The sequence below is a fragment of the Styela clava genome, chromosome 2 (genome assembly GCF_964204865.1).
Source record: "Styela clava chromosome 2, kaStyClav1.hap1.2, whole genome shotgun sequence".
NCBI classification, from domain to species: Eukaryota; Metazoa; Chordata; class Ascidiacea; order Stolidobranchia; family Styelidae; genus Styela; species Styela clava.
In genome coordinates, this window is record NC_135251.1 from 19356524 (window position 1) to 19375214 (window position 18691).

Below are 18691 nucleotides of genomic sequence, written 5' to 3' on the forward strand. Positions count from 1 at the left end.
AGCACTCAAATACGATGCGAATGATCCGAGATACGACTGAATAAAAGTTACTCATTTACGCATCTACTTTGACAGTAGTATTGGCCGCTATTTCTCGCTTCAAAACGCCTAAAATACGATATAATATTAATGCTTTTGATTTTATTAGTTTTAAGTTTAAACGATGCAATAACCAAGTAGCATATTGCAGAAAATGGGTCTCAAGCAAAGGCAAAGAGAAGCTTACAATACGTGAGTAAATTAAAATAATTGTATGGTACTTTATTTGATACTGTATAACATAGATGGGATTTGAAACATTTTTTGCTTTTGTTTTATCATTTTCTGTTAACAAGAAACTTGAACCTCAACTTAAACAAATGTTTTCAACTGAGGTAAAGAGGCGAATCCGATAATTTTATATTTATTTGGGCATTGACGAGTAGTATCGTAGATATTCTTAATATTCGGGATCATGTGCCCACACGCAGAGTACTTACCGCAATGGGCGCAATATGTTAAAAATAATATAGCATCTGGTGCTACCTATTGTATTGCTGGTGCATTAACATATATGTAGAGCAATGGAGGCGATTTTTAAACAAATAAGTTGATAGATTGAATCATATTACATCTTATGACATATATCGCTGATATATTTCACTTTCTGAAGCATGAGCTAATGGCATATGAACCGTCATAATACGCTATATTTCCCGGCAGCATTCATTGCATTACAAATGTATATAAATTTACAAACTAAGGGTTGTAGACAAGTGGGGAGTATGAACAATAATTTACAGACCTATTTGCGGTAGCTTTGACAACTTTTTCCAAAGATTAGAACGTGAATCTTCCCATATGTTCCACAGTACGAGCTTTTATCAGATCTTTCCTGTTTTTCTTATCGTACTAGTTTATGGCAGATGCTTAGCTTGACATTTGTGGTTTATCTTTAAGATTTTGAAATTCTTTGAAAACCATGTGTAATAATATCTCATTTACCGCACGAAGTTCTACGTCTATTCGAAGATAATTGTACTCATATGCAGCCAATCGTGAATCATATTCGATACGCGTTACTGCGTTTTTGCACGTGTGGCGAAGGATTAGATAAGATTAATAATGGGTAAACACTTATCGGGAGTCGTTCAAAATAAAATAGGAAATTTATCTACTTTTGATACTGTTGCAAGCATTGCAAAACGTTTCTGCACGACTTGGACTAAGTTTCTGCTAATCCAGCGCCTTTACCGCTGACCTACAATCATACCCTATACTAATTTAATATATGTTCACACTTGGCACTCTATGGAATCCTTGAGTAGAAACACAGTACGATACTTTATGGATTATCACCCCATACAGATGTCAGATGGCAGAGTTCCGCCACCGTTTATATCGTTATGATAAAGCGTACACACTAATATGGGTACAGTATTCTCGAGTTGGTTACCAAGTGTTAGTATAACAACACCGCTTCCAGTGATTTAAAAACTGATTTCTTGCTTAATTTGTGTTAAATTCAATGCACACGATTTATATGAGTATCACACATTATCTTTATTGTGCAACTACAAGTGCATTTGAGCCGTGCTAGCATAACATACTTACTATCCCAGATACAAATATTCATGGCGTAACATCTCCTAATTTAGAAATAAATTACTCCATATATAACCATTAATTCAGTTAAAGGTAACATAATTCCGTGCCACTTTGGTATGCAATCTCAACGGTTGTGTGATCGAAGTGATTTTAGTATTAACCTAACCCTAACCCATCGATGACAGGGTTAGGAACTGAATTCTATGAGAATGGGTTTAATGGCGCGAGATCGCCGATACGAAAGTGGCATCCATAATTCTTATGATCCTCCATTTTTACAGCTATTGCTTGTAATGTATAGCGGATATACAAACTCTCGAATCAATTTTTCAGTGGGCGTACTTTAATACACTGGGTTGAAAATCGAATTGCAAAATATATTAAATTAGAGCTTAAATTAGCAAATTTAATCTAATTATATATAGTTTTTTTTATTTTATTTCTGTCATGTTTTATTCATCTGATGGCTGTCTCGAAATGTTGTGCAAACTTAACGATAATTCAGCTTAGTTGTACTGCCTTCTACCAACAATAACCTGCCAGTAAATATTGGAGAAGAATATCAGTGCAACACCAAAATTTCTGAGCTACGATTGTTATGAGGGCGTATCAACAGACACACTGAAAGTAAAACAAAGTTTAGCCCGAAGCGATAATCTCAGGCATTTTTAAAGAATTCCTCTCGGCCAATCGCGCGATAAAAATGTCCCGCATGATTGGACATTATCTTACAAAATGCAACATATTATTAATGCTATACGGTTTCCTCTAAAATTAATCTCACAGTAAAAAATAAATTCTGTTTAACGGAATCGTTAAAAATATTAGTACAATTTAGTGTCATATATAAAAACAATTGTAATTTTCGCGTCTTTTGTCTCATTTTTTTTGTTAATCAGCACATCCTATGATAACAAATAGAACTAATTACGAAACAATAAGCAGGTATTTGGTTTTAAATTAAGTCGATTGCATTATAATAAGAAGTAACAGCTCAATATTTGACATCTCGAAATCTTTCGTTGATGTTTGATGACATCACAAAAGAAATTTAGTTAGTCGTTAAGATTTGTCAGTATATAACAGGCAATTTGCCAACGTTATTCATAATACTTACTGGACTTTATATGTGATATTTCTGTCAGGAAGGTAGATATGTATTTGAAGAGTAAAACTGAAAACGTTGAGTATAGAAAGCGCTATTGTCACATTAAATGTTATTGCTTTTTCCACCTACCTTCAGGTATCTTGGATGATTCTCTTCGTTATTTCAGCGTTCAGCGAGTTCAAAAAAATATATTTGTACTTTAGTTTTTTGTGGACCTAAATTGGAATTCGCTTAGCTGCTAGGTCTTTTCGCTATTTCTCTTCGATGTCGAAACCAATCGAGATAACTATTAGGTAATTGGATTCAAACTTTTTGTGTTCATGTAATTCATGTTATAAAACATCTCCTGCTGTTTAAACCGGTTGAAAATCACTGAGCAATACACTTTGTATCGTGTTTATTATGTGCGGTTAGGAATGCGGCACCGAAATACAACAAATTTGATAATTTGACGAGAACTCTGTTTAATATATTAGGATCTTATCTTACATGCCAAAGAGATCATTGCACCACACGTTGATTGTTGCTCGACAACTTGATGACAATGGGTGATGTTTATGATCTAAGTAAGGAAACGAACAAACAACATTTTTTAATTAAATCTTCAGGAAAACATGACACAGACTCTGACAGGACCCAGGGAATAGAGATATCAGCTGCCAACTTGTATGTATGTTGAGGCGATGGTGCGTCATCGAGGCATTTTCTGAAAGCATAAAATATTTAAATCACTGACTAGTAAATAAATTTTGATAATAAACAAACTTTAACAATTAAAATGTTCTCTGTGCTTCCGTCATTTACTCGTGTCGATGCGCTAGCAGTAGCGTTTTTAATATCAAAACAATCCACAAATCCCTTCAGCGAAGTCAGCCCGCGAGAGCGCTTCAAAATATATTCTACAGTACAAGTTGTCTCAAGCAAATTCATGTCATGCGGTACTGTTAATTCATTCAAGCATATTTCAATTTGATGATGCCTATAGGTCTTTTAACGCCACCGCCAATGTTTAGAATAGAAGGCTTTCAACGCACCTTCTGAGGTTGTGTGTCTGAAATCTGCATACCGTATCGTTTTGATGATATAGCAATTTTATCCTTTGACAGCTATAGGGAAATAAGGCTTTTAACGCACCTCCTGAGGTTGAGTGTCTGAAATCTGCATACCGTATCGTTTTGATGATATAGTAATTTTATTCTTTGATATCTATGGGGGAAATAAGCAATGGATTCGATGGCACAAGTACTGCAATATATATATGTTTTTTTTTTGTGAGTGGAAAAAATAGTGCAACACGAAATCGTTGGTTGATTTGATTTGTTTTTAAAAGGCGTGGGTTAAGTATTATTTCGCTTCCCCCCTCTTCCTTATATTGGTATCTAACTGTCATCCTTACATTTTCACCTGTAAACGTCAACCAGGAATGACGCACCTGCCAACTCCTCCCTGCACCCAAGTACATTGCACCTATTGGTTCATTTTCTCGCGGTGCGAATGTTCGTGAATGTTCCTCGAATATTTTCACGAAAATTACAAACATATAAATATTTTAGGAATTTGAAAAATAAAAACAATTATTTTTATAGCCAGCAGAAAATATATCAACATAAGTAACTTGAAACTTTTGTCGTTTACTTATATATATAATGTCATATCATGAATATGTATGTATTGCTTTATAACTATTGTTTTAACTTCAATTTTGTTTCAAAATGGGTATACAAAACGTCATTTGCTATTATATACCGTACGGAGTGATTACAGGTTGATTTTATAAATATGTAGTTATAACATGAAATATTCCAATGAACAAATTGCAACATAGGCTCGTTTACAGGAGTTATGTAAATAACATGTGTCAATTCAGATATTTTCGTAGATCCTCTGATATCACCCCGAGTACATAAAAAAATTATACATTGCCTGCAAGCAGTGATATTAATCTGATATTGAGCTAACAAAATCTCACAAAACACTAGTGAACCATATAATCATCCGGACTGTCTATAAGTAACAAATGATCTATTTATTTACGTATTTGTATTAAATGACTTTATCGCGGCAGTCCTAAGGTTTAATTTTAGGGGTTTCCGGTGTCCGATCCACAAATGATTATGTTATTTTGCTTACAGCGTTATCGCCTGGTTAACTAAAAATTATACATGTTTCCGAACTGTTTTCTGTCGTTAAATTGGGTTTCCGCTTTGTATATCTGTGATTACACGACTATTTCGGCCAAAGAATATTTTGGTTCCATTACATTTGAACCCATGTACATTTGAACCCGTAACTTGAACCAACGACAATTGCACCTGCATTTTTTTACCGATATTTGAACGCATACTAACCCTAACCTATGGGTTTTAGCAGCCTCATATAGATTGAACCCGCGGATATACGGATGCAAATGTAGGGGTTCAAATGAGCGTGGGTTCAAAATTTACGGTCACCAATTAAGACATATCACGAAACGAAATGAGAATAGCGTTACAGGTCTTTCTCAGTTTTCTATGCAGGCAGGTAGTACTGCCTGGTGGTACCTGGTACTACCTGAGGTAGTACAAACAAATATTACATTTACTCGTCACGAAATTGATGCTATCACTTATTAAGAATTATATTTCGATTTGAATCGAAAAATATCTTGTCAATTTTTTAAAATTTAAATCCAAAATAAAGTGCTCGGTGGCACGCTAAGTCGATAATGTAAGTATATTTCAACGCTTTTAACTTTTCCTTCAAACTTTTGCTTTGAAACAAAGGCCCTCATCCTTCTTCTAATAAACTACGTATTTTTTTAAACTGATATATTTTTGTTTATCGTTGCCTAACGAATTGATTACACCCAAACCGACGCGGTGATGATGGCTTATTGGAAGCTCTTGATATTATTGAATTATGACGCTAACTCACGTCCAACACGAATACCAAAAGAATCCATCGTCAGTACAGTAGCATCAATTACGTCTTTCCCCAATAATGAGAGATCTTAATCTCAAGTTATCACGCGTCAGTCGGCAAAATTCGACAAGGAAGAAGGAACTACTCCCGATGTCAAAGGTATTTCGTCGACGTACAAAATCATGAACAGGATAACATCGTGCTAAACATAATTTTATATCATATATTATAATTTCTTTTTAAAAGAAATTAGAGAAAATGATGCGCCCAAACGCATTTTGATTTTAATTGAATGATATAAGTATTTCGGATTTGAATGAAATTGTATATACGTCGTATACGGTTAGTTACTGAATAAAAAATAATTCAATAATTCAAATCACTCTCCATGCATTGACGAAAATGAGGTTAATGGAATAATTTTTTCGTATAAGAAGAATGATAAAACTGTATATATTATCTGATATTATTTATATATATATAAACGAGTCAACTTAGGAAATATGATTAGCGCTTGTTTTTGCACGTGATCACTGAACAATATAATCGAAGTGTGAATTTTGCTCGTATAATTTTGATAAGTCGCTCTTAGAGTCGTGTGCGAACACATCGGGATATCATTAGGCTAGTCAGCTCTACAATACCCAGTATTTTAAATATATATTGTAAATACGTCTGACATTCAAGGACTTGTGAAAGGGGCAGCAAAGAAGACACACATCTCATTAAAATCACTTTGGTATTATGATATCTGTAGTCAACTTAGGGGAAATGATTAGCCCTTGTTTTTGCACGTGATCGCTGAACAATGTCATCGAAGCGTGAATTTTGCCCATAGACTTTTGATAAGTCGCACTTAGAGTCGTGTGCTAACACATCGGGATATTGTTAGGCTGGACAGCTCTTCGATACACAATATTTTGAATATATATTGTAAATACGTCTGGTATTATGCTTTGTTTTATTTAAATTTGGGACAAAATACTAATAAAACGCGCAATGTAGATTGACGTTACCTAGCCCGGTATGCAACTTCATTTTGAAATTGCATCGGGACCCATAGCAAAAATAATTGCCCAGCCCTGGGATAGTAGAATAGGATCAAATAGGTCTGTGTGTGATTTTCCAAACTTTATTCTATTTACTCTTTCTAGTCTACATCAACAAATGGACAGTATACTTTGTTTGCATAAAACTTTTAATTTGTAAGTAGACTTTATGGCAGTGGCTTTCAATCAGAATTTCATGGAACCCACCAGTACAGTCCGGGGGTTCCGCAAATTTTTATTCAAATCCGATTGTTTATGTATATTGTCTATATAACCAAATACTTATTAGATTAGCCACTAACTTTTTTTTTTCTAATTGAAATATTAAAATTATTCTTCCCTTTGGAATAATCACCAACATAATTCGTCACGCTAGTAACCGAATTGCGTAAGTCATTTTTGGCGATTTTGAGTTTTTTTTATAAAATAGGTATTTATGTAATGCTGTGCACCTGTCTGTTAACTCAGATTTTATTTCAAGAATTCCGAAACCAATAAAAATGGAGATTTAGTTTGACATGCACATTTGTGCAATAGTTTCGTCATAATGAATTATCATTGTTACCGCAGGAATATTGTGACGTCACACTGGCAAAATAACCTCGGCTAAGTATTTTCGAGTTTTTGCATCTCGGATTCTAGCTTAGCACGTATTAATTTGAATTTATGCTACAGTATAGGAAGGCGTGCACTTGTGATATTCACTGTCCGAGTCCAATTCACCTTGGTTGACTTTTATATTGGGTGCATTGTTGTTTTATTCTTTATATTTAATCTTAGTCTTATTTCGGTGGGTGTGCAGAACGTGTTACATTGATGAAATATATATTTTTAAACATAAAAAATTAATGTAATTAGAACTGATTAGCTATTTTGGGGATTAGACATTGTAGATACTGAGAATTACATTTGTTTTCGGAATGTTTAGTTTTCAGGACTGGTGCATATAGTAAAGTTGCAAAATTGCGTATGTCCCCAAGTCATACACACATTTCTGCCTAAGTCACAGTGCGCCATTATGACGTCACTTAACTGCGTCATACAAATTAACTTAAATCCGGCTACGATGAAAAAATTGAACCATGGCAAATTATTGACTCTCAATGGCATAACAATATCATTAGGAAGTTTTTTACGTTTTTCTCAAAACTGCTAAAAATGACTTACGCAATTCGGTTATTAGCGTGACGATATATATATATATATAACTCATTTGATAAAAAATTGAAATTGAAATATATAGAGGTTAAGATAAATAACTGCTTGATTTTCCGTTTTATTTTTCCAAGAGTTATGCGAAGACGTTATTTATCCATTCTGTTTATCAACTTCCCATTGTTTTTTACACAATGTTGAAAATCACAAATCAATGTATTTTTCAACTGGTAATTGCAACGGGTAATGAGCATTGTTTTCAGCGAATATTTCACGAAACTTTTCGCAAGTGTACTGACATCTCAGTGTTACTGGAAATGTTGTAGATTGCACATGAAAATGTCTCGCATGCCATAATTGCACGATGAAAGAAAGCAGTATTTTCAAAGTCCGTAACTCATTGAGTATCGCCTTCTTTTATATGGAGCGATGAAAACATTCTTAAAAATAGTTTCATTCAGAATAGTAACCCCTTATGACAATGCAAACTCGTACTCAAAATCAGAAATCAGAAGGACGAGATATTGCTGATTTTGCATAACCCTACATTGTATCACACCACGACGGGGTTGTGTGAATCGACTAGAAGCACTGGAAAATATGTGAACTAAACTACTCGTTTGTTTTGTTTAATAACCTGAAAGGGCTGTATTGTCGAATCACGTATATAAGTATTCAATATGATAAATTTAATTAATAGAATATGGAAACGATACAGTAAAAATTTGAATTCAGCAGTATAATTTATAGCTGAAGTACTGGAACTAAAAAGACAATTTCGAATTTTCACCAGGCCTTGCGATAATTAGATTGCTTAAATAATTACCAATGGTTAGGGGGAGATTACAAAGCAATTGTCAACGTCCTTTATTTATTTGATAATTCGGCTAAATTTGGTGCGAGGTATTCAATTGTTATTGGACAAAGGAACTTTAATGCTTCCGAGGAAACAATTGTGCGATACATGTCTGTATGGGCCATGAACCAACGCCTAAAGCGAGAAAAAATTTACTCGAGCGATACTCTCTTCTTTTTCTTTCGTGACTGCATGATTGGTTGATATTGAAGTGTGTGGCTGGAACTATATTAGTTTGGGTTGGCAACTTGCAAGATCACATTAAATTTTTGAATCTGATTAAAGTCAACTTTGGGAAAAAAACATGGCTGCGTGAGTATTTCTATTTTTGCTTTCTTATTAATTAAAATTTGTTGAGTTAGATGAAGAAATTCTTAAATTTTTTTTATAAAAACATTCAAAACTCCAGGTTTTGTGCCAAATTGTACAAAAAATTAATAAAAATGACATGTTTTGAGAAAAGTTTTAAAAAATTTTGTCAACCTTTCAAGAGTGTAAAATGATAATGACCAGTTATTTTCTAGTTATTTATCCAAACCTAAGTGATTAAAGAGTCTTGCTACAGCATTATATGTATGCATACAGACCGGTCGTCACAAAATCATAAAAAAAGTTACTCCCGTAGAAACCCAATTGATAGCAAATATCTGGAAAAAGTCAATTTTAGACGCAATTTTTTAGTATGGTTTACAGTCTGGTACATCAAAAATTTAGAAGTTGCCACGATTGTAAATCTCAGGAATGCAAAATATTTCAGAATGTGCATATTTTCGTTTTTGCTTCTAGTGACGCTAAATATGCCAAACTAAAATGCTTGAATTAGGCAAAACTTCAAACGTGTAACTTCAAGCCTAAAGCGTGCATTATGCATTAATTTGAAATTAATATGCTGTTTAGTGAAATCCATTTCTCAGTGTCAATATGGTCTGCAATATTGATAAATTGTTATCTGATAAAATATTAGGTATCGTTCTATATATATAAGCTCATGACTTACAGACAAGTATTTTTGTTCTCATGTTTCAGAAATGATTTCGCAGATTGCAGAAATATTTTTTAAATTGTATTGAGTTGTGTTTATATTATGTTATTCGACACATTGGAAATACATAACGACATAACATTTTAGAAGTAACTTGCGTTTGGAAACGAATAAGCTTTCACTGAGTTTTCACAAAACAAACCTAGTGATAACATTTAATATTTAGAAACAAAATTATTTCCTTGAACTCTAAATGATCATCATAAATAAATATATCAGAATTTTGTGTATGCAAATTACAATGATTTAAATAACAATATTCCTGAAATACTGCTTCAAACATTCGCCACTTATTATTAATTATAAATTCAATTTTTTTTTTCCATTTTAAAAAAAATAAGAAATTCGTATTTATTTCTTATTTTCAATAAGAGCGTGTGAGCGCTTTGCGCCGTATCATCTTTTTTATTACTTTTACCAAAACCGTTTTACGGATCAGTAACTTCTATGGTGTCCTCGCTTCTCGTAGCCCTTGCTAAAAAGGACTGTATAGATTATTATGAAGCGCTTGGCCAGTGTGGGTGTGGTCGCTCTGCAGCGCCGCCATAGAAGGAAGTCTTTTTTAATAAAATAGTTCCAACAATGTAGTGGTTTGTATTGCTGTTTTTGATTTGCTATGTATGCATTGTGTTCGACAGAGGTTTTCTTCTGAGTATTGACCGCCATAAAATTTGTGTTACAACCCTTTGTAACACATTCCTTGTTAATATTGATAAATACTTCTATGCACCCCGATCAGTTGAACGAACTATGATAAAAATGAATAATATAATTATGTTATTGGATGTTTGGATAAGGTTCCTAATTTATTAGTTGTTGCTTTGACCTCGGGCCAGGAAAACGTCATCAAATCGATCGTTCGATTTTTTCGATTCACGTGATGATGTTATTTATTTTTATAAACAACACTGTCGCACATTGAAAACTCATTGAAAAACAATCTTTTCTGATGAGTTAATTACTAGATTATTATTGTTTACGACGGTATTTTCATTGACATTCGAGTTATCCAATCCAAAGAGTATCTATCCAAGGGTGTGCCAAGCAATATAAAGCACAGCATCTTTTTTCAAACTGTTTTTTATTTTCGCATAAAGTTCACATACCACTGATATATTTGACTCATTTTATATGTATGCAAATAATTGAAACAATATACTATCAATGTTCATCTTCTTACGACAAAATCATTTCGATGAGGTTGTTTTTGCACGGCACAGACAATTTTAACATTTCTACCATGCGATGCAAAATAATATACTGTTGTTTGCATAAATAAGCCAAAAAATTTGATTCTGATGCAATCTCAAAAAATCTGATATTGCTAAAGCCTAAAGTAACCATTATTAAAGATTACTGTCTCAAATGTTGCTGATAATTTATACGCGATCACTTGAAGTAGACGTTTTTTGGTAAAATATTCGTACATAAATAGCAAAAAGCTATAGTGAGACCTCTGTCTCATACAAACTCTGCAAAAAGTTATTTTGTTGATATTTTCATTCGTAAAATATATACCGGGATAACACAATATCTCAATTTTAGGAACACTCGAGGGAAAGCCACTGCCGTCTTGATAATAGCACAAATTCTTTTCGTCGTATTGTTTGGGTTGTTCGTTGACTATGCTCCAACGGCTTCACAGCAAACAAACAACACTCATCATGATCCCGAACACGTTAAATTAGAGTCACTCTACCCAAGTAAGTGAACCAAATCGACTTAACTACAACGATTATTATTCTATAATCCTAAAATGATCATGAAGCAATGACCTTGTTTTGCTGACAACTTTACGTCTTTAGTTTTTTGCTTTCGTATTGGCGATTCTTGTAAATCATTTGGATTATTGTAATCCGCCTGATATGAAACGCACAAAAACCTGTTGTTCCAAACCAAATCTTTGACCTTAAGAGTCATAAATAAGCTCTCCAGAATAAATAATTTCTGGAAATGCAAGGCCTATCTGGTCAATCGTACTTGAGTTTATTCTTCCTGGAATATTTTCAAAGCTGATCTTTGACCTTAAGAGTCAAAAATAAGCTCTCCACAGTAAATAATTAAAATTCTTCCTTGAATATTTGTTTCGTATAATGTAATTACTGTGAATTAAAATCGATCGTGCTCAGTCAAGTATGAACACTACTTACTCGCTGAATAAAAACCACGGTATCAAAATAACCTCTAAATATAATATATGAATATTTAAGGTATACTATAAGGTTATAGAGACAATCATAGCTGTGCGTGGAATTCATACTTCAAAAAGTATTCACACAATCTTGGATTTCCATCAGATTTCTAAGTGTAATTCGCACGCAATCACCAAGCTTTCTCCATATATTTTTGTTTTTATAATTTATGTAAAAGAGAGAAATTTATAAAAAATCACTTGAATACGAAATTAAGAAATTATAGTTTTGACTCAAATGACGATTTCGATAATTTTTCAATAAGCATTAGCAGCTTCGAATTTTATATCGGTCATTTAATTTAGACACTAGATTAGTGTTTTTGAAATAATTTCTAATTAAATAAATTTTCTTCATAAAGTGTTTCAGGACATTCACGTTATGATATTGATCGGTTTTGGATTTCTGATGACGTTTCTTGCTCACCATGGATTCGGGTCAGTCGGGTTCAATTTTATGCTGACATGTTTTGTCATCGAATGGGCGACACTCATCAATGGGTATTTTAAAATGATTGGAACTGGAAATGACAGAATTTTGCTAGATATTACCAGGTTTGTTTATTCACCAATGTTTTCTTACTTCGCTTTCAAATAATACTATTTTTAAAATGGAAGCTTCAGATGTTCACAGAATGTATTTTTAATAATGTATATATATATATATATGTTATATCAAATAAGTCGCTGACACGTTCAAAACTTTCTATCAATTTTTTACAATCAAAAAATAATTGTTTTATTTAATATACGTTTGTATCTCGCTCCAAATATGTATGCTGACTGGAAGATTATCATTTGAAGCTATATCATAATGTTGTATCGTTTTTATAAAGAAAAAAACTTCCATACGTTCAGAATAGCTCGAGTAGTCATTCATTGTTGTAGCCTTGCCTGTAAAATTTTAACAGCAGTCCTTTGTTGATGAACCTGTATAGGGTTCATACTACATTCCCCATCGAAGATTGGAATTTAGCGTTGAGTGCCGGTATCTCTGTTGCAGATAATCCCTCACTGTTTTAAACTAAAATATCTGTATGTTTAATTATTGTGTTCGGGTCAAGGCATCGCGTGCAAATCGAGTCGGGATTGCCTGAATAAAGTGAAAGGAGATACCTAAAGCCCCAATGTTGATGGAGTGGTGCATAAATTTTACCATTGTATATGCAATCCTAACCAACTGGAAAAATACAATAAATTGGCTGTTGCGAGTTAGTATTAATATGCGGGGGGTGAATATGATATTATCTTTATCATTTGCATAATCAATTGATATTGTTCTTCACCCATACTCATCAGCAAATTCATACTTGAAGGTTGAACTATTGAATTTGTAAACATTGAAGTTTATTAACATAATAATACAGAATAGAGACTAAATTTTTACCTTGAAGGAATCTCAAGTTCAATATTTGGCAAACCTTAGCGGTAAATTGTTCAATAGCACCTTGTGTAACAAAAAAATCGATAAAATATTTGAGTAGGAAGTAAAAAATAATCGGAAACTGAAAAATAACCAAAAGCAGGAGATATTTTTATAGCCAGGACTCTGTTATATTGCAATACGTCAAATGACAATAAATGCAATATAGTACTCCAAAATTGCAATTATCTTCAAGGTTGAGTTTCAGGTAATCGAGAAATATACTTAAAAATGTGCTTTTAACGTAATCCTATCAACATACCAGCATCCAACCATAAAAAAGGGTAACGTTGTTCCGATAAAAAAATTTCGTTGAAATTTATCTTTTTTATTGTAAAGAATCTATTCGACCATACTTTACTATAATTGGTGAACGTGGTTGACTAGCTTTTGGGGTGTTATTTCATATCCTCCAATAGAAATACAAATTATGTGCTCCATATACATGCGTATCGCTTCATCGCTCACGCTTCATAGTTCATAAATAGCCTCAAATGTGGTACCGTATATATTTTTTCTTGGATTGCACAACACTTCCGGGTTATTCGCCATCGTTTCGGTTTACAAAACCGCAAATATGATGGTAGAAGACGGCGCTTTTTTGGTAAACAACATCTTACGAAAAATGCGAACTAATAAAAGGTTGTACTTGGTATACCATGTTCGTCCCCGTCACAGTATGTGTTAACTTTCAACTAAAATTATTTGACCTATAGGAAAGTAAGTAATTCAGTAAAATTTATTTATGAAATATAACAGATTGCAAACGAACCAATAATATTTTTTGTGCATATTAGTTTCATGGAAGCCGACTTCGCCGTGGCCACCGTTCTCATATCATTTGGCGCTTTGCTGGGTAAGACAAGTCCTGTCCAACTTCTTGTTATGGCAACACTTGAGGTCATTTTCTACAATATCAGCATTTACGTTGGCGTCGGTATTTTCAAGGTTTGTATATTGCAATATTGTTTCACGGGTATGCAAAGTTAGGATAGAATATGGAGAAATCAAATGAATACAGGTTTTCTAACCTGTCTGTGCGTTTCAGTTGTTGTTTGTACAGCACCTTCTTGAAATAAATGAGTGAGAACATGTTTGTAACTCAGAAATGTTGAGATTATGAACACAAATAGAGCGATGTTGTGGGGAATTTTCATTTATCTGTGTGTGCTAAAATGTTGAATATCTCCACTTTTTGGGTGATACACATATATAATATATATATACTGTATATATTGTATCCTTGTCGTTGAGTATTGAGTCAAACCAATAAGAACAAATGCCTTAGCTTTTATATACATGAAACCTATAATCATCGTCACTAGGAGTCAATTTAATAAGTGTAAATAAAACTTTTATGAGATATTTATTGATATGCTACAATAAAACTACCGCTGATATCATATTGAGTCTTTCAACCATGAACAGGCTATCGACGTTGGAGGATCAATTTTTCTTCACGCATTTGGTGCTTACTTCGGTTTGGCCGTATCTCGAGTTCTTTACAAGAAGGCTCAAACTCAGAGCAGTAAGGAGACATCCATTTACCACTCTGACATTTTTGCTATGATCGGTAGGTAAAACTTTTTATTTGCGTAAAATATTTGATAAGAATGTTTCAAATAAGCGCATTATCAATATTGCAGCATGCGAACTCCCTGAACTCATTATTTTCAGGTACGATTTTTCTTTGGCTGTACTGGCCCAGCTTCAATGCGGGTCCTGCTGCTGACAACGAGCGCCACCGTGCAGTCATCAACACAATACTCAGTCTCTCTTCTTGTACAGTGATGACATTTGCTCTATCTTCTATCGTCAACAAAGACAATAAACTTGACATGGTAATCTTAATAATATTATATTTAAATAAAAACTATATATTTCAGAATAATAATTGTTTACACTGTAAATATGTTGAAATACCATTAAAATCATGGCCATTTGCTTTTTTTTATTATTAATTGAAATATTCAAAGGTTCATGTTCAAAACGCTACATTGGCTGGTGGCGTTATAATGGGAGCATCTGCCGATTTGATGATTCAGCCATTTGGTTCTTTAATTGCTGGTATGGTAGCTGCAACTGTTTCAACTTTGGGATATAAGTACCTGCAGGTGAGCTTTATACTTAAGTGGACTATCGACTATAAATAATTTTCAATTTTTTAGTATAATTTGTTGATATTCGGAAGATTTTGTTTAGTTTCTTATGAATTTTTTAGCGGCAAAATGAATTCTGTTTGAATGTATTTAAATAAATATATCATAGAGCAAATACTAGAACCTAGCTGAGTCTGAACTTGTAATGTAAATATGCAAATGCATTTATGTGTAGTAAGCATGTGTGCTCAAATAAATGTTACTGTTTGACTAAATGGGAAAATTAAGATTTATATTTTCTTCAGCCGATTCTCACGGAAAAAGCCAAAATTCACGACACGTGCGGCGTCAACAATCTTCACGGTATGCCCGGTATTTTGGGAGCTGTTTTGAGTGCAATTGTCTGTGCTGCTGCTACAAGAGAGACATATGAGAAAAGGTAAACATATATATATATTCAATGACAGCCTGTAATAGATAACGTACAAAAGCAAGTAACTGGCGATGACATTGTAAGAACAACAATCCTTATTGAAATTAATGATTGCAGTTACGACGAACTATTTCCGGACTCCCGAAGCGGAACGACACAAGGCGGTTATCAGATTGCAGCTTTGGTCGTTGCTTTAGCGATAGCGTTAGTTGGCGGAACACTCACCGGATTTTTATTGAAAATGTTGCCTGGACTTTTCGACGCCCTCGATGAGAATGATTACTACGATGACGCAGTATTTTGGGATGTAAGTCAAATTATATATATGGTTAGACTGCGAAATGGGCACATGCGTATCTAAAATCCCCACAAAAGTCGTTTAGTTGAAACATAAAAACTTAACAGTGATGTGATAAAATTGAAATTCTATAACACGAAAATGATTGCGCCTAAAAAAAACTTAAGTCATAAATGTGTTCTGATTGATTCCAATGCCTTGCGATAGTGAATATGTAAGTTTGTCTCACTCGACAAGCATCGAATAACAACTTATCAAATTGTTAATATATTTCATATTCATGTTTGACAACATTCAGGCTGTGGACGATCAGCCTTCGATCTTGAACGAGGAGACAAAACCTGAATCTTTACAAGCCAGGACAAGTAAAGAAGACGAAGCAATGGCACAGGAACAACAAATTTAAACAAACAGATGATATAAAAAAACATTCGTTTTTATGACACTAACGTTAAATGTGTATGATGAATTAATTGTCTTATACTTTACTTCATTGGTGATCTGATAATGTAACATGACTTGTTAGGTTCGCGCCGGGCTTATGAATGCAGGAATCGCAAGATGGATGACCTTATTAGCCTGTCACAAATATTCATTGTTGTAATAAGAAAAACGACAATTCCTAACTACTAAAATAAACTTCATTAGTAAACACTTTCGACATCAATGTAATTAACAATAAGTCCACGCGGCGTTTTTGAGTATATTAATATCAACTAAATTATCATATTCTTTTTACAATATTTTTTGATATATTAATATTTTGTCTGGAAGATTCAAGTTTCAAGTTCCGTGTGGTGGCATCGCTTGGATGCACTTTTTTATTATAGAGGTTGTGCGCACGGACAATTAGCGTTTTATGACACCATCATCCGATTTCAATCAATCATCAATTGCGGTGATTGTATTACAATCTATTTTGGAAGTTATACTCGATGAATTTGTTTATGGCACACCTAAAATTGTGTTTATATAGGATTGGCGGCAACAGCCGATAATATCGCAGTACAGTTATAAGAAGCATTTGCAGGTTGGGCCAGTTAGTAGGTCGAAGTATCTCGAATTTTTTTTTATAAAATTATCGACAAGTAGATCATTTTTCATATCCCATTTCATCATTCGCTGCTACCTATACTTTGAAATATCAAACTCCTGAAAAAACGTCTACGGATTTCGAGCTCATTAATTTAGATATAGCAATGGGCGAGAAGGTAGCACATTTATTTATGTAGCTCTAAGCTAGGTGATACGAAACAAATATTCAACAAATAATTTAAACTCAGGTAGGACTGCCTAGGTAACACTTGCATTCTCGGAAATGGTTTACTGTGGTGAGCCTATTTTTGACCTTAAGGTCAAAGATTTGCTTTGAAAATATTCAAGGAAGAATTTAAACTAAACTAAGATTGACAAGATAGCACTTTCATTCCCAGTAATGATTTATTGTAGAGAGCTTATTTATGACTTTTAAGGCAAAGATTTGGTTTAAAAAGACAGAATATTGAATTTTTGAACAACAGGCAGGTTTTTGTGCGTTTCATATCACGCAGATTACAATAATTCTAATGATTTACAAGAATCGTCAACATGAAAGCAAAAATCTATAAGACGAAAGGTTGTCAGCAAAACAAGGTCATTTGCCTCACAAGGTCATAGTTTTAGGATTGTAGATAACAATCGTTTTATTTAAGTCGACTTGGTTAAGCCGTCGGAGCATAGTCAACGAACAACCCAAACAATACGACGAAAAGAATTTGTGCTATCATCAAAACGGCAGTGGCTTTCATTCGAGTGTTCCTACAAATGAGATATTGTGTTATCCCGGTATATATTTTACGAAATAAAATATCAACAAAATGACTTTTTGCAGAGTTTGTATGAGGCAGAGATCTAACTTTACATATCTGCTATTTTTGTGAAAGTATTTCACTCAAATATGTCTACTTCCAAGTGACCGCGTATAAATTATCGGTTTTTGATTCACCAATCATGACAGCCGTCTTGCGCTTTGATTTTGAAAATCTTGCTTCGCCAAATTCTTCGATACCGGCGACCCACTGTAAATAAATACGGTACGGTAAGTTACCGTTAAAGGTGAAGTATTTTAAATTAATTAATACTACAGTTGTGAGTCGTCTCAGTCGAGTCATTCAACATTTCAATTTACGTTGCCACAAGAACCAACTTCGAACAAATATTTCAAACTGGCATAAGTTGACTAAAATTCCCAGTGGGCTATACCGATAATGTCATTCATTATATGTGTAAACCTATTCGATAATAGTGCCATCGATTTGCGCAATTTCCAGTACATTGGTAATCTAAATCATTATAGCAAGCTCTGCTCTGTTATGTGTTAATCCATCCGAGGATTCGATAAGATATTCTTGTTCTGTATATAGGTGATGTCAGTCATAACAGAGAGCGTTGTCACGAGACAATCTATTTCAATATTCGATAAAAGAATCTAGTTATAATACCACCAGGTGTAGATGTGCCGAGAATATCAAATGTCTGATTCCATTTCTTTCCGGTACCATCGATTGAAT

General features: G+C 33.6%; 1 protein-coding gene across 2 annotated transcripts; it reads left to right on the top strand.

The window, feature by feature from the left end:
- The first annotated feature begins 77 nt into the window (after positions 1-77).
- Positions 78-17307, top strand: LOC120335874 (ammonium transporter Rh type B-A-like). 2 transcript variants are annotated; one of them, XM_078109688.1, is made up of 10 exons: positions 78-231; positions 11244-11401; positions 12252-12444; positions 14110-14260; positions 14741-14885; positions 14990-15153; positions 15289-15426; positions 15717-15850; positions 15962-16151; positions 16441-17307. In XM_078109688.1, exons 1-10 carry the CDS (start codon positions 194-196, stop codon positions 16546-16548), a joined length of 1419 nt encoding a protein of 472 aa, XP_077965814.1. In that variant the 5' UTR covers positions 78-193; the 3' UTR covers positions 16549-17307. The 2 variants fall into 2 exon arrangements, with proteins under 2 accessions (XP_077965814.1, XP_077965815.1); XM_078109689.1 differs by lacking the exon at positions 78-231 and adding an exon at positions 8711-8968.
- Positions 17308-18691: the final 1384 nt, after the last annotated feature.